Genomic DNA, 25,223 nt, shown 5'->3' with positions numbered 1-25,223 from the left:
TGTAAGATCAAAGTAATCGCAGAGGGAAAAAAGCTACACTTTGCCACTGCAGAAGAAGTATGGGACTGGCTGGAAGGGTCGAGAGCAGTGGCGGCTCGTTCATAATGGGCAAAAGGGCTGTGCCCAGCCTTTAATGAAGAAAGCAATTGAGAGTTCTTAAAACTGCACGTTTAATCAAAGAGCGTAACACTGTTAAGAAAAGACAGTAATGGTAAGTTTTTTGCTTAAGGAGCAGCAAGATAATTTGTTATGTTTAAAAAAATCATCCTGTGCTTCTTAAGAAAAAAGGGTAACATTACAGTCTTTTCTTAACAGTGTTACGTTCTTTGTATAAACGTGCAGCTTCCACCAACAAACTGTCTTATGATAATCAAAGATAAGATGTGCATTGGCAGATGTGGCAGGCTTCAAGGCTGCTCTTGAAGGCAAATGTGGAGGTAAAGAGTTATTTTGCTATTTGCATGCAAACCTTTCAGAGAAAACATGATTATAGATTAATTTTACTTTAACTAAATTTACGGTGAAACTTTCCACTCTACAACTTAACAACTATAACTGTCATGCTAATGGCAGGACTAAAGACAGATTGAAAAACCTCTTTAGATGCACATGTGAAAACAGTGTCTGGCTTCTGCTTCCCACCCATGCTCTCACCCATCTCCCAAAATTAAAGATCATTAACCATTGATGTAAAATAGGTGGGAGAAAAAGCTATTTATCAAGTGACTGAATTGCACATGGTAAAACCTGAACCATTGTTCTTAATCCAGGCTTCTCCGCTTGACCAAATTGTGTGATCTCAGGCCATTATTTTATTTTGCCATGCCACCTTTTTAGGTCTTGCCTAGGCAGCGCTAGCGCTGGCTCTCCGAGACATCAAGTAATCTGTATATGTGTTGAAACTCCACCTACTCCTCCCTCTTTGCTTTTAATTGGTTTCTTGGCTTGTCTGCTTTAATTTATTTGTTTTCACAGGCCAAAGCGCTTTGTAGTTTGTCCTCTATTTCTTTTGGAACGCCTATGCAGCACAGCCTAACTACAGCATACATGCTGCTAGTGGAATGAAGTGTTTGTATTGGACCTCTTTTTTGTTCGTGGCATGCTTTTCTTCTGTACTGCAATGTTTGATGCACGTCTGTTGTGCCCCCACCGTCATCACCCCTACTGTTACCCACTTTTGTTGTCCCCCACCGCTACCCGCCTCTTCTCCTTATTAATTGATGCTTCCTACCTTGATCATTGCGATATTAAGCATTTGAGTGGTGCCAGTGCTGTATTAATGTTATTCTCTGTAATTTAATATCACACTCGAGAGCATTTTTGCGATGCGCATGGTGTTGAGAGTTTCATAACACACTCGAGAACATTTCTGTGATGCGTATGGTGTTGATTGTTTCATAACACACTCGAGAGCATTTCTGTGATGCGCATGGTGTTGAGTGTCTCATTGGTATTGTCTCCTGCCGTACCTCGGTCTCAGTTGGGCTGTAAAGCAGAGTTTGCCATTGAGAGCTTCACGGGGTGTGTGCTGCAGACCCACACCAAATGGGCAGCAGCTGTAGAAAGAGTCACTGGGAGCTTTTTATGTGAGGTCTGGCAGGGAAGGGATGCTGCTGTTGGTGGCAAGGGTAAGGAGGTGTTGCATGCTGTAAGTACGTGCTTTTGTTTTTATGCATGCATCATAATAAGTCCGAAGGAGCTGTGCAGGTCACGCCACAAACAGAATTGTATTTTGGCACGTTATTTTTAGTATGCGACTAACAAAGCACTATTTCTTTATTGTCTCAGGAGGATGAGGAACTGAGATATCCCTGTAGTATTTTGCATCTCTGCTGCATTTACACAACCCACCAAGCTATCTCTCTCTGTGGCTATTTACAAGTGCTGTGGTTTTTTGTGTGCGTTCATCTCACCAAGGAAGCGTCTGCAATTCTTAGAGAGCCGCCCTTCCAGCCTGTGCGCCCCCAGTTACTGCATTTGCTTCGGTCTAGTACCCAGAGCCAGACCAGCCCCTTTGTTGGTGGCTTGGTGGATTCATAGGACCAGGAGGAGTTACATAAAGCCCAGGACTCTACCTCATACTGTAAAGGCCTGCCAGATATTCGGACAGTTGTCATTATCACTACCCTGGTCCAATCTAGCCATTATGGAGGCAGTTTTAACCCAGTCCTGGGGCTTGGGGGGAAGGGTCTCTCCACTTCAGGCATATTTCCTGTTGAGCTATTAAAATCAGGTACAACAATAAGCCTCTATGTGTGTATCTCAGTTTTGTGCTCAAGGTGCCATCGTCCCCAAATAGTACTATAGACACATTTAAGATGATTTTCTCTCCAAATATATCACACACGTCTTCCTCGATTCCCCTCCAGAAGGCAAAAAATCTAGGACACTCATTGAAGATGTGTAGATCGCTGGCCTGGATAAGTATTTTTTCACCTGGCTAGTAATCAGTCAATTTCGTTTATAGTCCTATTCAGGTTGATCTGCGGGATTTTCTCAATCTCTTTGATAATTGTGATACACAGGTATTTAAACTTTTGACTTATACTGCCCTCCCAGGTAGCTATATTCCACAGCATTACCTCGGTTTTAGAGTTGTTAGCTAGGTATCCTGAAAGAGCTCCGAATTCTACTACAAAGGCTTCAACCCTAGGTATTGTCGCCACTGGGTCATCAGTATATAATAGCAGATCATCCGCACATAAAGCGACCTTACTGCTGTACTGATGAGATTTAAAGGTAGTGATCAGTTTGTCTGCCCTGATTGTTTGAGCCAGGGGTTCTAGATATATGTTGAAGAGTAGGGGTGAAAGAGGACAGTAGTACAAGATGCACAGAGGCAACATGGATATTTTTAAAGCATAAATGCACAGAACATCAATCAATCCGGACTCTTCAGTAATTTCAAAAGATGATCCTTTAATAGCTTCTTGGACCACTGATAGCGTAATGTGATGGAATGACACAGCCAATGAGTTTCACCCCGGTTGGGGCTTCCTCCGGGCTGTAAACACAATATCAGTATGATCATATATTTAATTTCTAACAATTCCAATGAAACAAACAGTGCACAAACACAAAAAGTGATATAACCAGTGTAACACTTTCAATAGTTATTCACGGTGCAATGCTTGCACCTAAAAAAACTGCCTCTTCGTATAATAGATACCAAAAGGAAGAGCCCAGAGAGAAAGAAAAAACTGAAAAGTAAAATAGCTAAACTTAAAAAAAAAAACACCCAGTGTGTTCTTGAAAGACTCAACAAAGAAAAAGCCAAACGCAAACGGCCACAATTGGTAATAATTACACCAATATACTCACAGCGTAAGAACAAAAGCAAACATAATTATACCAGACTTGCTGTTCTAAAACCAGCACACTGGTATGTGAGCAATAAAACACCAAGAAGTGCCATACGCTTATAACCTCAAAGAACATGACTGAATAAAGTCCTCACCAAATCTCACAACGTAAGAATCTTTATACCAGTCACTGCAGTCCCATGCTAAAAAGGACAGAGGCGACCCGTTCCAGCACACACAGGTGGTAATATATGTACGGCATAAAGTTACCAAGTTTTTGGGCTGGAAAGGGAAACTGACAGCCCAAACACCACTATGGCTTAGCACACTCTTGTCAGAGGTGTGTAGCCTACATAGATTCCAAAGATGGAGACTCATTGGTATAGAACACCTGGGTAACGTCTGGAGAAATCAGACTTATATAACGCTTACAGACTTACAAAAATAATTCAACTTGTTGGAATCAGAACGTTCCCGACATACCCAGCTGGGACATGCCTTGCACTGTCACTTGCCAGCAGGGGAGCAATTGCCTGACACTTCGCCATTAGAGGATCGAATACTGACGGGACCACTGACAAAGAAAGGAATATCACTAATCTATAGGAAGCTAATAAATAACTCCCCTGACCTACTGGGCCCACTGAGATCGGCATGGGAGGATGATCTGGGAGGGACACTGGACAATGAAGATGGGACGGAGGCCCTCCAGGCCCCCCCAGAGCTATCAGAGTGCGATTCTGATTGGTGCAACTAAAGGTACTCCACAGAACATACTACGTGCAAACCTTCCTATACAAATAAGTAGGGCAAACCCCCCACTGTTTAGAAGGGGTTGTGGGAGTGAAGGGTCCTTCTTTCATACCCTTTGGGGTTTGCCGGCAGATCCAACTTTACTGTGCCTAGATCATGGCAGTGATGGCGAGGGTGATGACCCCAGTAATCCCTGTGGAACCCACATTGCTACTCCTGGGAATAAAAGGGGATCAAGATTGGCCCAGGTCAAAAGAAAGCTGGCTGAAGATGGCAGCGGGGGTGGCAAAGCAAAACATTGCAAAAACATGGGGGGCTGCGGCCATACCACCTGTTGAGGACTGGAAGGCAGACCTCAACTGGTGTCAGAGGGCGGAACAGGTATGCAGCAAGAGGTAGCTCCAAGAAATGGGGAAAAGTGTGAGGAGATTGGAGTGCCTATAGGGGTTAGAGCATACGGGACAACCACGTGGGTAGCAGTATGGTAACAGAAGTCAAGATGCACAATGCAAATCGATTCGAACGGCCGTAAAAGCACCTAACTTATACGTCTGGACCCTGTAACAAAAGGGTGGCGAGGTACCATGGGCAATATTCATGTGCAATAACCTCATTACACCACTACAGAATGATTTGTGAAGTCTGTTGTTATGATTATCAATTAAAAGAATTTCTAAATAAATACAGTAGAAAAATACAAAATTGGGATTTTATTTACTACCAATACATGTAAAACAAAAAAGCACATATCTCACTTTTTAAATAAATGTACCCTACCCTGTGGGCTGTTTAGGGTCTGTCTTAGGGGTGACTTATATGTATTATAAAGGAAGGTTTAGGCCACGCAAAAGATTTATTTTGCCATGTCGAATTGGCAGTTTAAAACTACACTATAGGTGGCAGTGGCAGGCCTGGGTCAAACTTTAAAGGGCTATTTAAGTGGGTGGCACAATGAGTGCTGCAGGCCCACTAAAACACACAAGGTGTTGGACGGAATGTTGCACATTGGCAAAACATTCACCCCCAGTCACAGATCTGGGTTTAATCCATCGTTATTTTGCTCACCACGCCACCCCAGTTCAGACATGGCCATATGCAAATCAGTCTTGACCCTGTGCCTCATGGGAACAGTCCAGGCGGAACTGCCAAGCCATGTCTTCCCTGGACCGGAATCAAGCATCCTAGGACCGGTTTCTGGTTATCAGCCGTCTTCAGCCAGGGTAGCTTGACTCCAGTGGCGCAGTGAGCACGGGACCCACGTCTGGGCATACCCTTCCCACATAGGGTGAACAGCAAAACACACAAGGTGATGGACGGAATGTTGCACATTGGCAAAACATTCACCCCCAGTCACAGATCTGAGTTTAATCCATCGTTATTTTGCTCACCACGCCACCCCAGTTCAGATACTAATAGCATTACATTCACAGGACCCAAGTACATGCAGTACCATATACAAGGGATCTATAAGTACATGAAATGTGCCAATCAGGTGTAAGCCAATTGTACCATGTTTTTAGGAGAGAACACAGGCACTTTAGCACTGTTTAGCAGTGGTAAAAAGTTCATAGAGTCCCACTGCCAACAAAAACTAAATTCAGAAAACAGGAGGGGTGAAGATAAACAGTTTGGGGATGACTGTGCAGAGAAGGCCAACTCCAAAAAGGTTGCTGCACTGGAGATGCACTTTGCATGATGGAGTTTAGTTGAGTTACGCATTTAGTTGGCTTATCTTTCTTCTAATTGAGGCTCATGGGTTGATGTATTGAAACATTTAGTGATATCAGTAAAGAAATTGAAAATTGATTACTTACTTAGAGGCACACTTGCAGGGCTTAGTCCACCAAATAAGAATAGTTGATTATCTGCTATGGGAGTTAAAGTATGCCAGGATCGACCTTTTGGTTTCACTCCCTTGACCTCTATTCTAAGAAAAAGCATAAAAATCGAAGAACAAAACACATTTTTTATTTCACACACTGATAATAATAGTTGTCTGACATTGTATACAAAAGTTAAACCAGGTATATGTTTTAAAGCTCTGATCTATATATGATACACCATTACTCATTATTATGATAAAATCATATTACCTATCAAAAAATGTTCTGGCATCTTTAGGCAAGGACTAGCAAAGTAATTGTAAACATTGTATTCCTTTACAAGACGGGACTAGTTACTTTATAATGACTTATTTTTTTAAATCCCAGGATCACCTTCCAAAGTACAACTTCTGCTCATCTCATGCCTTTGTGGCAAGAATGTAAAGTTCTTCTTTTCAAAAATCTATAATCGTCTAGAAAATATTTGTAATCCTTGCATAAACAACTTTGCCTGTTAGCTCATCTCAGTTACTATACATAACTGACCTCAACAGGTAAAGCCAAAGGCCAGCCCCGGATGACAGTATGCTGTTAATCAGACAAAGACATAGTAAAATAATCCTGATCACTGAAAGACATTTGTCCCTCCTTTATTTAACGTTCTTTTTACGCAACCATTGCTTCTGGTACATTTCCATATTACATTAATGTACAAAGAGGAGCATTAGGCAATGAGTAATGAGATCTAACAATAGTGTCATCAAATTCACAGCTTATAAGAAGAGGGAGCTGTGGGGTTTGCAATGACCACACAGCTACCCCGTCCCAGCATCTCCCTTCCCCCCTCCCGGTCCACCCAACCTCCCATTCTCATGACGCAGTCCGATACTTGATCCATGCAGTCCATATCTTTTCCCACTTTTTGGGGCAGCCCCTACTTTGGTACACAGTCTTTTCAGTTTGTTGACACCAGTCCAAATCTTTGCCCATTCTTCAGTCTTTGGTATGGTTGACTCCCCCATTCCAGTGCTATGTTTCTCTTGGCCACCCCAGCCACGAGTGTGAGCCATATTGTGGTGTATTTTGGCCAGCCCATCTCCCCTTTTACCCTCAGTATAAGCCATCTCGCCTCTGCTGGTACTCTGGATCCCACCACTGCCGTCATCACTCGGGCTATCTTTATCCAATATTCCTGTATTTTAATGCAGGCCCAGGGAATATGGAAGAAGGGGCCTGTTTCCCTGCATCCCCTGTCGCCCCCTTCGGAGTCACAGCGACCCATGTGGTACAGGAGTGTCCTGGGGTATATGATCTATGCAGGATGCGCAGTTGTATTAATCAAAATCGCGCTCGTATGACAATTTCCCTCGGGGATTGTAGTGCTGCTCCCCAATCGGCGCCCTCCATTAACCCCACATCCGCCTCCTATGCCCACTTCAGATCACCCAAAACATCAGGGGAGTTGTTCATAATCTTACGGTATGTAAATGAGACCGCTTTATCGATCACCGGGTCTAGTAGGAGCCTGTCTTTAATTGGAGGGGGGGCAGGGGGGGAGGTACTCATGTATTTTCTCTCCCTCTGATATATGGCATCGTAAAGCATGTCGCAATTGTAGATATATGAATCTTTCTCTGTCTGATATTTCCTATTGTGCCTGTAGTTTCTCATACGTAATCACGGCCCGCTGCGCCAGACATCGCCCAGTCGCTCTGCTCTATCTTGATATGGTTCCATTTACGGAAACCCTTTAGTTGCCCAACCTCACCCAGAAGGTCACTATCCAAAAGCGGGGTTTGTTCTGTCAGTTTGTTTTCCCACCCCAATATTTTCGTTGTCTTACGCAAGTCCTGTATCACCGTCCAAATGTGCGTCAGCAGTGCCCTGGTAACCTCGGCTCCCTATAGCAAAGCTATCTACTCGATACACTGGGTCATTTCGTGCTGCGTATACTCAGTCCTTAACATTAATAAGCTAGGATGCGAGGTAATAACTTCTAATATCTGGGACTGCAAGGCCGCCCTCATCAGCTTCCCGATGCAGTTTTCAAAGCACTATTTGTGAGCTGCCTCCCCCTCGTCCCCCCGACCCACAGCAGGGTGTGCTGCTCCGCCTCAAGTGCCCAGAAAGTTTTTTCTGGTATTCGGTACAGGTTGTTTTGCAGCACGTATAGTACACAGGGGTACAACCGCCCTACCCATAAGGGAGGCGACGCCAGTGGGCTATGTACCCATGTAGCCTCTATAACTGGGCATGTATGTTTCGAGCCATGAAGTCTCCTTCTGTTCTAATGATCGAGATACTAAACTCCTCTCGGTGGACCAGAGCTGCGCAGGCAGACGTGAGTGCTGGTGTCCCCCCCGCCAGGGAGAACTACAGGGACTTTTCCCAATTTATTTGATAGTCCGAGTAGCTGCCAAAAATATGCAGTATGTGAATAAGCCTGTGGAAAGTATGGCAAGGTCTTTGTGCGTATAGCAAAATGTTGTCCGCCTATAGGGAAATGCGTTCTTCCCAGCCACCCCCTACATCTACACCACGTATGTGCAGGTCCCCCCAGATCCAAGCCATCAGCGCGAAGAGCAGGAGAAGAATGGACATCCCTGTTTTATACCCCTGTATAACCTGAATGATCTGGAGACTCTCTCATATACTCAAACTCTTGCCGTTGGTTCATAGTAAAGAAGTTGAACCCACTTACAGAACTTTGGTCCGAATCCCAGCCTAGAGAGGACCGCAAGAAGGTATGGCCATTCAATACTGTTGAATGCCATTTGCGTGTCAAGAGGCAGCAGCGCTGTAGCCTCATTTGGTCGGGCCACCATCGCCTACATTACGCCATATAGGAGGCATACATTCAGCCTGGTGCTTCTGTGTGGCATGAAGATCGACTGATCAGGATGTACGATGGTCCACACCACTGGGCCCAATCGGATGGATAGCACTTTTGTCAGTACTTTCACTTCAAACTTAAGCAGCAACATTGACCCGTGAGAACTGCATAGATCAGGGGGCCTTCCTTTCTTTGGAATGACAACTATGGGTGCCATCCGCAAGTCCACAGGCAGCCGTCCCTCATCTCCCGCAGCCTCAAACATATTAAGCATTGGCTGGGCCACCCTCATGCCACACTTTTATATAATCCTGCGGGCAGGCCAGTGGCCCCGATGCTTTCCCAGATTGTAGCTCTCGGATAGTCCTTATAACTTCTTCCATCATCAGGTCTTGGTCAATTGCTTCCCCTGGCAGCATTGGAAGGGAGATGTCGTTGAGCAGTTCTGCGCTGTCCTCTCCGAACCTGCCAGAGAGTTATTGGTATATTTCCTCATAATAGGCTGCAAAGGCTCCTGCTATTTCTACTCCTGTCTTCCTTGGGGGGTAGCCTGAATTGCGAAGCTCTAGGACCCAGTTTTGGCCCTTGTCTCTCCTCTTCAGCCATGCCATCATTAGCGTTGTCGCCGAGATCATATATGCGTCTTTGCATGGCTAACAAGTGGGCGCGGGCCGATTCCTTCTCCAAATCCCTGAGCTCTCACTTCTTCAGTCGCTGTCTGAGTTTAAACATCGGGTCTCCCCCCCTCCCATCCACATTTGCATCTCCATGGCATTTATTTCTCTATCTTATCACAGTCGTAGTGTCTCTCCTATTTCTTTCCACCAGCCACTGCCTGGGTGTATCCCCTTGCCACCGTTTTGGATGTCTCCCACAGAGTAATGTGGGAGTCCACTGACCCCGCATTTTCATCATCGTAATATTGCATTTTTTCCCGGAATCCGTTCTAGAACTCATGATCTATGAAGTGCCAGGCATCCACCCACGGTGGTAGAGTGTAGTCCCGGATGGGGCCCAGTAGAGTTACCTCAACTTGAGAGTGATCTAATGTGCCCCTCGCCCTTTTCTGAGCCTCTCGGATTTGTCCTGCGTACATGTCGTGAGTCTCCCTCCTTCCTTTCTCGTAATGTATTTTACATACTGACTGAATTGACTCCCCTAATGATACCAATTGAGATATTGTTGTGTTTTATCGTATACTTACCCTGATCTCAACTTGGTTTATGGGTTATACTCCTGTGTTTTTTTCCAAGATTGTGAGCAGTTGCCGAGCTGCGAGAGTAGGTCCTCTTGTGACCCTTACGTTCAGACCAATCATTTGGCCTTTCTCTTTGCCATTTATTTGCAATTCAGAATGTCTAGGGAGACTCCCACCTACTCCGAAGATTATATCAAACAAATACTCAGCCGCTCTTCCCTCCTTTCTGGCCCTTCTAGTTCCACCTCCTCCACTCCCACCACCAATACCTCCCGTGCTCTATTAGATAAACTTGAGAAACTTAAGAAGAAACAGATCAGAACCAACCTCCACGCTCGCATGTTAACTGAATACCTCAAATCAGATATAATTCCCTTAGATTTACGAATTCAAAACACACCTGCCATATTCACTCAAGATCCAAAATTCTGCACAGGTTTCAGCCATCTAGCAACCACATGCTCAGGCCACTAGATGGTCTTAGGGATCGACACTGCCATCGAACATAGCCGGAAAGAACTGGAAGAAATAGCAGAACTAGAGAAACTCAGTTTGGCAGGCACCATCATTACAGACACAAAAAATCTACTGGACAAAATAAACACAACCATAGCCACATTCAATACTTTCAAACTCAATAAGAAAATCACCAAGATCCAGGACATCAGATTCTATAACACAGACAAAACGTACCCATACTTGCGCGACAAATTCTACAACACGCCGTATGTCCCACGCAGGACCCGCAACTGGGGTAGATTCCGCAACAACCAACAGATTACCTTCTCCAACTCATCCAACACCTCCTTTGAAGATTCTGACACAAAGTAGGGACCCAGCACATCCAGGGCCAGCAGCAGACCACCACCCCTTCTGCCCCCTGTTTTTTAGGACAGGGCCGGCGACGCAACCAAACCCCAGTCCAACAATCGAACAACCAGCAATACCTGCCTCAATTCTCAGGAGAAAGACAAACCCGAAACATGTTTTACCAATGGGGACCACAACAGTAACCAACGGTACTGATATTCATCATCCCCCTTCATCTGCTGAGATTCTACCACCCTTGGAATCTCAATTGATCCCGATCTTCAACTAATCCCACCACGTTCTGTCCCACGATGAGCCCCAGCTTCTGAGCAGAGGGCTTAGCTTTGTGCCTACTGAACGGACCAACTTCCTCGATCTCCAGTCCAACCTGTTGATGTTTTTCCGACACATCCGGCTCTAAAATTTATTTGTGGACAAACCATGCCCTACCGAACCTTTGGGTCCTCGCTTCCACCCCCATCTACTTTCAAACCCCCCTCTTACTCCATGCCCCCCGAAATACTTGCTTTCGAACACTTGGTTCTACGTGAAGTCACAGACCTCCAAGCTCAATTGGAATATGTCCCCTACAACCTCCCCCTTTCTGAGAAACAAGCCTTGATCAATCTCAAGAAGAAGAGCAACTTAATTATCAAACCAGCTGATAAGGGTGACGGAATTGTGGTCATGAACGTGGACCACTACGACCAAGATATCAAGAGACAATAGTCTAACACCAGTCACTACCGCCCACTCACCAAGGACCCTTTACCTGATCTCAGAACCAAAATACAAGAGAGATCACCAGAAGAGCAAGATCGATAAACATCATCTCCCAAAAGGAAAACAACTTCCTAAACAACCAACATCCCCGCACGCCGGTCATATATGTACTCCCGAAGATCCACAAGGATAGCACCAATCCACCGTGACGTCCCATCGTGTCCGGTTGTGGATCAATCCTTGAACCCTTAGGCAAGTACATTGATGCGATCATAAAATAATGTGTCCCATCCACCGAAACCTTCATCAGAGACACCATGGATCTAATCCAAAAGATTGAAGATAAACCGTTCAACATCAATATCGAACTCATGGTGGGTCTTGATATCAAATCACTACACACAAACATCCCACACACAGAGGGACTCAAAGTCATTGAGGAACTATTGGAAACCAGACCCAGACCCACCCTGATCCCCACCAAGTTCATCATAGATTTATTATACGTTGCCCTAGAAAACAACTATTTCCTATATCGGAACACATTCTCCAAATCAAAGGTGTCTCCATGGGGGCATGTTTCGCCCCGAACTTTGCCGTTCTCTTTGTCCACAACCTAGAAATGACCCATATACTCGCCCCCATCAATCCCTTCCTTGCACAGATTTCCCTCTGGTGACGTTACATTGATGACATTCTTCTATTATGTAAAGGCACAACAGAGACCCTCAATCCCTTCATCCATAGGCTTAATCATTCACAACCCCACCTCAATTTCACCTGCGATTCCAAACCCAAGGACCTTCCTTTTTTGGACCTGACCATACACGCTGAGGACGGTAAAATATGCACCTGCTTGTATCGTAAACCCACTGAGAGAAACACCTTACTCCAGTACTCAAGCTACCACCCTCGAGGCCTTCGAGACGGTCTTCCCTACGGACAATTTCTGCGCATCCGCAGGAATTGCAAATGGCGGAAAGATTACTTCTGTGAATCCGATATCCCAGTGCTTAATTTGTAAAATATTAAGTGCCAGGGCTCTGACCGAGAGGCCCCTACAGCTTGCACCATCCATCACCCCTGTCATCGCTGCCAAAACAACTACTAACCATCTCTCTTGCATGAAAATACGCCAGTTTAGATTATTCCAGATCCCCAAAGCTAAAGGAATGGCTGGGGAGGCAGGTATTAGTAATTATTCTATGTATATTGTTTTCCTAAACAACTGGTATACTGCTCGGCTCTAAATTACATGAGCAGCGTCACCTTGTGGCAGACTACCCTAAGTGTGGTGTTGACAATTAGGTGTCGGGGCTGAGCACCGGAAACCAATTAAGTGCCGGTGCTCAGCACTGGAAAGCTCTGGCTCAAATTAAGCACTGCGATATCCTCATCCAAAAGTTACTCGACAGGGGATACCCCAAACGTTTGGTTTCCAGAGCCCGCAAGAGAGCCTGGTACTGCCACCATGACAATCTCCTCACCCCCCAACCCAAGAAAATCATGACTCGCATACCATTTGTCTCCAAGTTTAGTCCCTGCAGCAACCAAGTGAGCAATATCATTAAACGGAACTGGTCACTTCTACGTACACATGAAGCATTCAGAGAACCCCCCCTCTTCTTGTACCAACAAGGTGACAATCTATCCATTAACCTCGTACATGCTATCACCTGGCCCACCAACCCGACTCGACAGAACACCATCACTGCCACCTGGGGTCTACCCCCTGTGATTGGCCATTACAAATGCCAAGCATGTGTAGTATGTGACCTCACATGCAATACAAAAGAGTTCAGAGCCAACGATAAGTCTTACAAACTGAATACCTTCATTAACTGCAGGTCACAGAATATTATTTATGCCATCCGTTGCCCTTGCAACCTCATAGTCATTGGCCAAACCACACAGATGGTCAAACAGAGAATAATCCAACATAAAAGCAGGATACACTGCCCCCCTGGTTGCCCACTACATTGAGAAAAAACATTGTGAAACAGACATCACCTGGCAGGTGATCGACCAGCCCACGCTACCCCTTAGAGGTGGAAACATCAGAGCCCTTCTGAACAAAAGTGAATGCAAATGGATCACCATTTGTAATTCCGTTAATCGGGGCCTCAACACTATTGACGAATGGAACAGCACTATCCTACTGTAATTCTCCTTGTTCCTGTTGTTCCCATTTCTGATGTTTTTACTTCCCCTTGATTTGTAATGATATGCTTTGTAAATTGTTGTATCTCATATCCACTCTCCTTGATTGTGTTTTTTCTTCCCTTTGACAGCAATATGGATTGATGCATGTGTTCCCATTTTCTGACATTTATGTCTCCCTCTGTATGCATGTATATACGGTTGTATTAGCTCAACTTTTGGCATTCTTGTTACCCTCTGATTGCATGTGCACTCAACTGTAATTGTTCCCTGCGATGCAACACGCTGCTTTAGGCTGTCAGCCTCCTGTTACCTTCCCTCCCACAATTGTCCATATGCTTAACGGTATACTGTGATATATCATCTGCCTACCAGGCAATTGGGATTACTGACTTGCGTGGTTACCTCATCCACGCCCTTAGTGTATGCTGAGTTTATCTGCAAGGCTTCTCTCCAGGGTCTCAATATCACCAGTGGATCCTAGAAAACCCTAACTGGGTCTCAAATCCCCTCTCTTTTCTTAGTGCCAATATCGGCCCACTCACCAGCCCTCTCGCAGCAACATAAATAAATAAGCAAACAAGACAACTTTTTGTTGGAGAAAATAGCTGCAGGTTTATTAGAATACACATATGCCAACATGGTGGATTATCTTACAGGCGATCCAAAGGCACGCCGCCCCTCGCGGCCTACCACCTGATGGGCCAGTTTGCATAGTGGCCTTAGCCAATCGTTGCTTAGCGGTTGTGGTGAGGAGATAGCCCCTCCCACTTCCGGTGAACCATTGGTCCATCCTCTTGCTCACGCCCCCCGTACGAGGGGCGGAGCGTTCAAGCGACCCCCGGTTGTACAGGTTTCCAACCGCCCGTAGGATAGCGGGCGCCGTCGCACCCCAGGGTCCACCGCACAGACTTCCTGGGGATATTAGGCCTCAGCACCCTTTGTGCTCCTGAAGAGGGTACTCCCGGGTACCTTTCTGCCTCTGGATCGCCCTGTAACTCCGCCTGCAACACAAATAAAAACATTAGAAGACATTTCCCACCCACCCTGAAAGCGCCGGGTAAGCGGTAGGGAGGGAAACGGAGACAGGGTGAGGGGACAAAGAGGCCGCCAGGTGGGCGGGGGAGGAATATATACTTCTCCCCCGCCCCCACCCGGCAGGAAGTGATGAGCGGGACCCCATCAGGGATCTCGGAACACTGGCCCTCTTATGAGTGTCCCCTGCGGGGACGTGTCGGTCGACCTGCGTAGTGCCAATATCGGCCCACTCACCAGCCCTCTCGCAGCAACATAAATAAATAAGCAGACAAGACAACTTTTTTCTGGAGAAAATAGCTGCAGGTTTATTAGCATACACATATGCCAACATGGTGGGTTATCTTACAGGCGATCCAAAGGCAAGCCGCCCCTCGCGGCCTACCACCTGCTGGCCCAATTTGCATCGTGGCCTTAGCCAATCGTTGCATAGCGGCTGTGGTGAGGAGATAGCCACTCCCACTTCCGGTGAACCATTGGTCCATCCTCTTGCACACCCCCCCCTACGAGGGGCGGAGCGTTCAAGCGACCCCTGGTTGTACAGGTTTCCAACCGCCCGTAGGATAGTGGGATGCGTCGCACCCCAGGGTCCACCGCACAGACTTCCTGGGGATATTAGACCTCAGCACCCTTTGTGCTCCTGAAGAGGGTACTCCCGGGTACCTTTCCGCCTCTGGATCGCCTTGTAACACCGCCACAGCCCTGGGTGTGGCGACCGTCGCAGCCAGGGCCCCCCACCAAGGCCGGCATACCTCCTTACTATTTCTTGCGTGCTGTTTCTAGGGCCTCACCCCTAACCAGCATGAACAGGTCCATGTTTATAATGGGCAGAAGTACCAAATTGTCTTCCAAAAGCCCCTTGCGTTTGGCGTGTAGCCTCCCAAGTCTAATGACGCCCAGTCTCCTCTGCCCCTTGGATTTACACATCGCGCAAAGGAACTTCCTGCGCGTCGGCTCCATCACCTCCCCTGCCGAGCGCCTTGCCTACAGAGCGGGGAGACATATCCGACCACTGATATTTACCTGTCCCCCACTGATGGCTAATTCCCACCGTATGTTCATTGTGGTCTTCTTTTCTGGTGCAAAATTACTCCGCAATGACCATACCATTTCATAGTTATCAAAATATCCTTGGTGCACACACAAAGTGTCACAATCAAGATTGAGGGAATAAGTGCACTGTGCCCATCATAAGACACTGCAACTTTTGCGAAGTGTCAACCTACACAGCCTACCCTGCTTGCTGAACCTAAGGCTGGTCGCTTAAGACCCTTGATATATACACCAGTAATGGTGTCGACTATAAGATTGTGTGTCACAAGGTTCCCTTTTTGGTCAATGTGGTGGATCCGCTGGTACACGTCTGAGATAGTGTAAATTCAGTGGCACGAACCTCAGTCCTATAATAACCTTGCCTGTTCCTAAAAGACACCTACAGCCCGCTGCCACCCGCAGCACAGGCGAGGGAATATTGGCCCCGTACCCCCCAGATTGGGTTTCGAACAATATCACCTCCACAGGCTCCCTATTATGATTGGCTACCCCTGACCTGACAAGGCCTGTCGGAGGCCAACCCCCCCCACCCTTAGTTGACTACCATGCCCAGGTGAATGTGCCCTAAGCACGGGTGTCCTTGCATACTTGCTGTGAAACCAGAGGGGGAAGCCAATGAACGAATACATGCCTGATTAGAGAGCAGTGAGAACGCCCAACAATCCTACTTCCATCAATATTTTGCCAAAATAAGCTCTCCCCCATGCTCCCCTCTGCATATTGCACCCCAACCAACAAGATAGTTGGTCACGTTTGCCAAATCCTGTCTAAAGGGCGGAACTTACTGACTGTCTAGGATGATCTCGAGGATCCATCTCTCTGTGCATGCTTGTAACCCTAACATATTACACTGTCTGGCCGCTAACTTCTCGGAAATGAGAAACAGGCCAGTAACAGTTTTGCCTAGGCAACGTCCCTTCTAACACTGAGTGCAGTGTCTCCTCGTGTTATCACATGTACTATTCGTCCTCCTTTGCCTGGTACTCGTATGCCTAATGCAGTTTAGAACAAGCACCCTATAAAACTGTAAAACCTGATAGAGAAACTAGGGGAACTGTTACTTGACCTATAGTACTTCATGGCGTGTGAAAACTGCAAAGAGAGACCTTGCTTAGTACATGAAAAAACGAAATAAATTACTGTACAGGCGAAAGCTAACCAGTGGACTTAGCCAGTTGCCCTCCACTGCGTGTCAACCCAAGATTGTTTAACCTTTCAGACTGTTAGAAATAGCCTGCACACATCCGGACCCTACACGTAAAATCACTAAAACAATTGCCTACATGGCCAAAACGCACCAACCCTTTGTACAGAAAATTAAACAAGTTAGAGTCTATGTTGTGTCTGCCAGGGTAAACAGTCAAAATATTGAGTAAAAAATATCGAATGGACATAATATCGAGTTTAAAATATAGACTGGACAAAATATCGAATGGACAGAATATAGACACCAAAAATATCGTTTTTAAGGTAAGTAATGTAATATTGAATGTTAAAAATATAGAAAGTTAAAATATCGAAGTATATAATATAGGTTATTAAAATTATCGAATTTTTAATAATATCGAATTTTTTATAGTGTTTTTTATGTTATTATATGTGTGAAAAGGGTGTATTTATCTTATAATTAATTTTAAATAATGAATTTTGTTTTTTTAATTTTTGCGTAATTTAATTCTGTAGCGGGTTGTGGGTTTATAGAGGAATAGGTTGGGAAGTAATTTAATTATAATTAATTAAATATGTAAATGTATTTATTGGTATTGATTTTTAATTAATTGTTAATTAATTTATATTAGGTAATTAATTACATTTTAATTGGCAATTCATTTTAATTAATTGCTAATTAAGTTAATTTTACTAATTTATTTTCTGTAGCGGGTTGTGGATTTATAGGGGAATTGGGTGGGAAGTAATTTAATTATAATCAATTAAATATGTAAAAATATTTATTGGTATTTTTTTAGATTTAATTGGTAATTAATTTTTTATGGGTAATTAATTAAATTTTAATTGGCAATTACTTTTATTTAATTGATTAATTGCTAATTATGTTAATTTTACTAATTTATTTTCTGTAGCGGGTTATGGGTTTATAGGGGAATAGGGTGGGAAGTAATTTATTTATAAATAATTAAATAATTCAATTTATTTAATTGTATTTCATTTGAATTAATTGTTAATTAATTTTTAATTGTTAATTAATTAATTGTTCATTTGTAATTAATTTGGATTAATAGGTAACTAATAGTAATAATTATTTTAATTTGTAATTTTAATTGATTAATTGATATATTATATTAAATTGGTAAGTACTTTAAATACATTTTTTATGGATATTAATTTATATTTTTTTTAAATAATATATGAAGTATTTACTTTCCCTACTGTTGCACTCTCTGGAGTGGGAATAGTAATTTTTACCCCTACGCTATCCAAAGCTTTCCCTACTGTTGCACTCTTTGGAGTGGGAATAGTAATTTTTACCCCTACGCTATCCAACGCTTTCCCTACTGTTGCACTCACTGGAGTGGGAATAGTAATTCTTACCCCTACGCTATCCAACGCTTTCCCTACTGTTGCACCCACTGGAGTGGGAATAGTAATTTTTACCCCTACGCTATCCAACGCTTTCCCTACTGTTGAATTCTTTGGAGTTGGAATAGTAATTTTTACTGCTACGCTATCCAACGCTTTCCCTACTGTTGCACTCCTTGGAGTGGGAATAGTAATTTTAACACTCTTGCTATGCTACGGTAATAATATTGTATATTTTTTAATAATATTATGTTAATATATATACATGTTTTAAGAAATAAAATGGTATTCTTTTTATTACTTAAATTAATTATTTAATAATTTTAAGGTTATTTAAGTATTTTAAGTATATTTTAGTTATTTAATTTTAATATTTTTTACATTTTACATTAATTTGAATAAATTCGATATTTTTACAAAGTACATATTTTTAAACGATATTTTTGATTCGATATTTTTGTACTTATCTGTTTGTAGATAGGACTTCGATATTTTTGTAGTCGATATTTTGTAGTCGATATTTTAAATGCCTATATTTTTGTAGTCGATATTATGTCAGTGATCCGTCTGCCAGACCCGGGGCGGAGCCAGCTAGAAGGTCCGGGTGGGGTCAGACTGGAGGATGTATGTGAGGCAAAATCAGGCACAAAACTGTGCAAATAGATCCCGCATCCCCCTATTGCCAATAGGCCTGGGTCTAAGAAACTGGTGATGAAACTTACATGAATGTTATTTGTGAGCCAAAATTGGCGCACTTCTGGAAGTCTAAACTTCACAATACCGTTGCCCCTGCCCACCTGGACAGGCCCTCTCCCCTGCTCTGTGCATGCCTGAAGTGTGTCACAAGTGCTGACCTACAGGTAACTACTGGGAGAGACCCCATAGCACCCCCCTAATGATTACCATACCAGACTTTCGCCAACCTACCCGTGTGGTAATCCCTCCTGTCATCTCTGAGTTGAGGCCAGTATTTAAATACGGTAAATGAGCACCACTGGGCTGAAGTGTAAGGATGTCATGGCACTGGCACAACCTATACGCTTAACACTGCTTCTCCCCTACAAGCACTCTGAACCGAGTTGCCACCTTTCCCCCCAAGAGCACTTAACCCGGAACAGCGTTCAGGCCCTGGACCGGAGAGCGCCCTGGCAATTCCTGCTTCCGTTCCCACCTGTCCTTCTCTGAGTGTTGCCTGTGTACTTGATCCGATTGTCCTGAAATTAGAAAAAACGTTACACTCCAGTCCTGGACGTGCTGACCCAGAAACCCACACACTGGCCCCGGTGTGTTCTTCCCCTGCATCGGCTCCAAGCCCTGGCAGGCCGGCCTGCCATGCATTGCTTTAACCAATATGGAACGAAACCCGTGCGTTTCTGGAAGAGAGAACAAATCCATGAAAACAGCCCCAAACAGCCTTTACCGGAAGCCTATTGCTACCTCGAATGCCAGGATCAGAGCCCCTTACTTGCGCCCCAGTTGCTGTACATAGGGACCCATTCCATTATTGCACATGGGATGCATGATATGCCCAGACACACCATTTGTTTAACGACAACGCATATCAAATTTGTCACAGGGGATCGAAGATTTGCTCACACTCTGCCATTTCTTACCGAGCGAACACCACAAATAATTTCCTAGCAAACCAACAAATTGACCAGACTCATCAGATGTTTAAAAAGAGGAAACATCCCGTTATAGCACTGGAACCACCTGCTCTGCTCATATTCACCAGTTGCTACCAATGATTACTTCCCTGGGGCGTAACATGCGTGCCCCACAACAGGGACAATAATGACACCTGGGAAGAACCTGGGGTCCCAGACCCTAGCTCGCTGCCCCCCCCAGTGTGCATTGCCCTTATACCTGTTGATAGTCCATGTGGCCCCCCATGTGGGACGGGCTGTTTCTCCAGCGCGGTTCCTGCATGTGAGACATAAACATCCATTGGAAGCCCTGCCCCCCTCAAATACTAATATATGTTCTCTGCAATGAGGCGGGGCAATCAATGTCCCCCACATTCCCAAGGCCAAGCCTGTTTGTCAGGTACGACAAATCGTTTGTACATATTACATTCTCGGAAGGAGATGGGTGAGGCAAACACTTGCATTGCGCTGGAGGCCAAGGTGTAGTGTTGTGTCTAAAACTAAGTCCATTCTGCAAATGCTAAGTCTGATGATGCCCAATGCACTTTGTTGAGTGTGATGAGAATCACCTAGTATTCGTCCCCTTACCATTCGACCCAAGGAACACCTCATCATCCCCGGCTTACCGGCTACACTCAAGGTTCTCCTTCTTTAGATAAAATTCCAAAAGCCATACATGCCCTCACTAGTATCTAAAGGAAGACCTTTTATTATAGTAAGTTCTATTCTCCTAGACGGAAGTATCTTCCCAGAGTGGTCTTGTGTTAGAGAGTGCAGAATTGCAGTATTATCCTTCTACCTGTAAGGAACTCTTATGAAACATGCACACGTCACTTATATCTTGTAACACACTGAATGCTACCTCTTACATTGTGTTCGCTTCCGGTACCTGCGCAAGTGCCACCATTGCTTGCGTAACGTTTGTTTTTGTGTAAGACTGTCTGCTATGTATTGCAATCTCATACCTCTACTTGTAAATTGTATGCTTAGAACCTGCACTCATGTCACTTTCTCCTCCTGAAAAGCACTGTTACCTCCTTCTTGTAATAATTGGCTGTGTTAGTCACTATGCTTCATGTAAGGTGTTCACTTAAAGTGCTCCAAAGTCTCCGTGTTGTTCCATTGTGAAGTGCCTGACACCATGGGTAAAGTCCGCGCTATATAAAGGCAAGATATAGAGTGGGATTGCCGTCAAGATGATAGCTGCCAATGAGGAATGTTGCCAGAAGTGACCTTTCCAAGATTTAAGGGTGACGTGAGGTACTGGGTTTTTCAGAACCGGTACCAAACCGGTAACCCAGCGGTGCCAGGGTACACCCAAAGACCTCGGGTACTTTCCTGATTCAGACCACAGAAACTCAGAGTCTTCTAGGTGAAGTCAAGGATCGATTTTATTGGCTGCAACCAAGAAACAAGCGTCCTAGAAGTACAACACACGGGATGTATATTCTCAGGAGACTGCTCAAACTTACAAAGTCAGGCTTCTCTTTTTATACAAAATATTGTGCTTTAGGCAAACATTCTTCGAATTTACAGTATACTATTCACATTTTTTCGTTTACAAAGGAAAAGCAGAGTCATGATGACATGTCCATATTTCATTTCGTCGAGCCCACAACAAATCACCCGGCAAGGCCCAACATTTCATCAGATATCGGTGGATCCCCAATAAAAATGGGCACCTCCCCATCATAAAGCAAGTGAGAGAGAAAAGAGCAGGGACAGGTGTGAGCAAGATTCGGCAGGGTGTGTGCGATGAAATGGGTTTATGGCCTGTTGTGCCTTGATGCTTATCTCATTCGGCCACTGGGAGAGGAACTGACCAAACAGGCTCGGCCTGGGGCAATGGTTTCAACCTGCCCAGGTCAGAGAAAAGTCAATTAAGGCGTACGTGTCCTTTGGAATCGAATTTAGCTGTATTATAAGCCTATGTAAAGGGCAACTCACAAAATGGCTGCCGTATACAAAATGGAAGCCAAGGGTTCAGAACGAGAATGACGATTTCGAGGTGAAATCGTCACTGGAATATGACAAAAATGCTTGTACATAGTGTACTTGTCATTTTCGGTCTTTTGATACTAAATTCGTCATGTTACAACGAGGTTTTATTCTCAAGTCCAGAATTTTCAGAACCACAGACAGCGACGTCGACTCTAGAGACACTTCCGCGATAGCCAGCCCAAAAGAATGCGGGAAGAACTCATGTAGCCATCAGACGATGCCCCAATTGGGGACAAAACCCTTCAGGCACCATGCTAAAGGCACCATCACGGTGGGGCCAACAGGCCTGTAGGCTGCAGGGATCTGAACTCCCTCACTTTATTTAAAAAACGCTATTAACTGAGCCCAGGGCTGACCTGGGAGACTGCCAAAACACAGCTATCTCGACCCGGCCCAAACGGACATGAACAATCCAGCCGAATAACAGCTTTGCATACACCACAATAGACTAGAACTACATGTGCACGGAAAGCTAGTCACACTTAATGACAGAAAACCCAAGTGAGAACATTCCAAACAGCATAAATTGCACATGAACACATGGCATAAAAGTGCACATTGTGAAAGGTTACACCGGGAGAAAGTTGCGATGGTCGTCGCACTTGTTAGTCACGACCTGACTAGGGGTATGGGATGTCGATGCGCCATACAGATTCAATGCACGCTCGCCTGCAAGTCGACCACCCTCGGTCCCAGCACAAACATGCCTAACCTGATCCTGCTCGAACGAAGCCGAAAGTGCCTTTCCACTTAATGGCGAACCCGCCATAATGAACACGTGCTTGTAGCTGAAAAGGGTAACATGCTTTTTACTCGACTGCCCTGGCCACAAGATCTATGGCAGAGAACAAGTCAGCATGATTCAAGAAGTCAATTGTAACCCAATTCCCACGAAAATAGCAGGGGCATAAACCAAGGAGATACCCGGACGCAGCGGCCCATAAAACAGTAAAACGACACCCCAGGACGGATATACAACCTGAAATAGAAAGCGGGCCATAAAACCCATTTGTAAGCCCCAAACGGGAAACAGGGTGTGTTGCTCCCTTCTCAACCTCGTGACCCAGAGGGGGGGATGTGCAACTTCCGTGCGTGGGCGCCATTTTTAAAATTAATCCGGACTCCATGAGCCTTGCCTTTGAAAATACAGAGACGTGACACAATCTCCCAAGCCAATCCAGAAAAGCCTACGAAAACCCCCGGTCGACCGCTAAGCCAAGCAATACTAGAGCCGCATGACGACGACCCCTTAGACCCATACATAAAACAGCTTAACCGGCACCTCGCTACACAATCCGAGCGTACCGGCTGAAATTGTACTCCTCCTCGTGCCCCACTACTAGCCTCCTGACCAGCACACAAACTCGTCACAGAAAACGGGGCTTACAAGTACCCGACATAGCCCATCTGCGTGCATCCTAGGCTGTTCCAAGTTGACTTGTGCTTTTAATCGGACAACGGCAAAGGGGAAGCTTTAAGCGAGACCGCTATACGCCCTGCCAGGCGCCTCACGTCGAGAAAATAAATCTAACACGCACCATAATGGGGCTGGTTTCCCTCCAATAGCGCGAATCCCCTCGGGCCCTTGCTGTGCGTCAAGAGCACCCGAGGTACATGCCGGGTGCCTGACCTCTGCAGCACCCCTCCCTGTCTGGCCTCTACAATAAAGGCAAACACCAGGAAGTAAACTTACTCTACGCCATGCTACCGATGAACTGCCGGAACCGCTACACTAGTAACAACAAAACGTATGGTGCGTAGGGAGACCCTAAACGAAGAACCGTGTCACCCCGTGGATAAACTGCGGACCGGGAGCGCTCCTCGGAACTCTGTGAGCCTGGGGAAGACCAGAGGAACCCTGGCCACAATACGGTAGACATCTGCCGTTAGAAACCGCCTATTGATTACGCCTCCCTGCACCTTTATTAAATGAGCCGTAGCCACAACGATGAAAAACTACCACTAGTGCCTAAAAGCGCCGTAAAGCACATTGGCCACAATAAGCTGACCGACCGCCATTTTAGCTGCAGCCAATTGTACTGTCTCACCCACGACATTCCCGAGAAACACGCAGTGCTCCAGGCTTCGTTCACTGATCGTGAGGGGATCGTGGGACCTTGTTGCCGCCCTAACGATACCCCTCCATCTTAGAGTCAACAGGAATACATTCCCCACGAGAGCAATAACATTACTCTCCAGGGGAGGAACTAGCCGGCTGAGCTCGTGAGAAGATGCGAAAACTCACATGACTGGACCCTAGACCTACACACATGTCTGCTCCGATGCCCGACTCATATAAAATCAAGCTAGTGATTGCCCAGGGTCACACAAATTGGAATGTGGACTGGAACCCTATTTTCGGTTATCAAAAGGGCACACAAAAGCGACTGGCCACGTCTAGTTCCGACCAAGTACGCCAAAAACTGTTCTATATGAAGCATAGAAGGCATGCAGAATGCTACGCTACTGATACCCCTGTAACTCATTACCAGATGTAAATCGCGGGTCCGCAGTCATAGTTAGACACCGCCTCTGCAGCCTGTGGTATCGCATCGAGCAATTCTGCCGAGGATAAGGCGCACTAAACATTTCAAATCACAATGCTTACACGGACCTCTGCAGCCAGCGCGTAACCCTTCCCCATATTGATTTAGACTTTGATGGCCGCAAGAGGCCCGAAGGCCCAAACTCCACTCTTTCCCCTACCGAAACAAAGCGTCCACAACGGCCCGAAATGCCAAAGCTTACAGCTGTGAGCGCGGGGACCGCACACCACCGCGTGCAGCACCCCTCTCCTCCCCCACCTCACACCCATGAGGCACATCACACGAAGGAGGATGACAAAGCGTGTCCAGCGGAGGTCAAAGCGGCGATGAAATCACCCCATCCCCGAGAGGGAAAAGACTCACCGCAACAGAAGCCCACCAGGCGACCGCAGGAAAAACCGCACACCGACGCCAAACAACGCCTCTGGACGGAACGACCAGAGGGCACATAAACAGCGACAGGGTGAGGGGACAAAGAGGCCGCCAGGCGGGCGGGGGAGGAATATATACTTCTCCCCCACCCGGCAGGAAGTGACGAGCGTGACCCCATCAGGGATCTCGGAACACTGGGCTGCCCCGTATGCCATCTTGCGGCATTAAGGGGCCGCCCTCTTATGAGTGTCCCCTGCGGGGACGTGTCGGTCGGTCTGCATTTCCCAGATTCACTCTCTGCCCCCCTCCTTTTCCGTTTGCCCCCGCTCCCCAGGACAGAGCCTTTTACTTCCGTACCTGTCATACCCACATCACCCGTACTACGTGGTTCACTTCCACGCCCCCTGCCCATGCCCTGCCTCCACTTAGG

General features: G+C 45.7%; 1 protein-coding gene across 2 annotated transcripts in view; it reads right to left on the bottom strand.

Moving 5' to 3' along the window:
• Positions 1–25,223, bottom strand: part of KLHDC1 (kelch domain containing 1) — a 1,359,852-nt gene that overhangs the window by 418,070 nt on the left and 916,559 nt on the right. For both annotated transcript variants that reach the window (XM_078659709.1, XM_078659708.1), the window contains exon 9: positions 5,870–5,982. In XM_078659709.1, coding sequence (XP_078515835.1) covers positions 5,870–5,982 — 113 coding nt within the window. The remainder of the gene's footprint in view (positions 1–5,869; positions 5,983–25,223) is intronic.

Source organism: Lissotriton helveticus, chromosome 9, assembly GCF_964261635.1.
Source record: "Lissotriton helveticus chromosome 9, aLisHel1.1, whole genome shotgun sequence".
NCBI classification, from domain to species: domain Eukaryota; kingdom Metazoa; phylum Chordata; class Amphibia; order Caudata; family Salamandridae; genus Lissotriton; species Lissotriton helveticus.
This window is presented reverse-complemented; position numbering and strand designations above follow the sequence as displayed.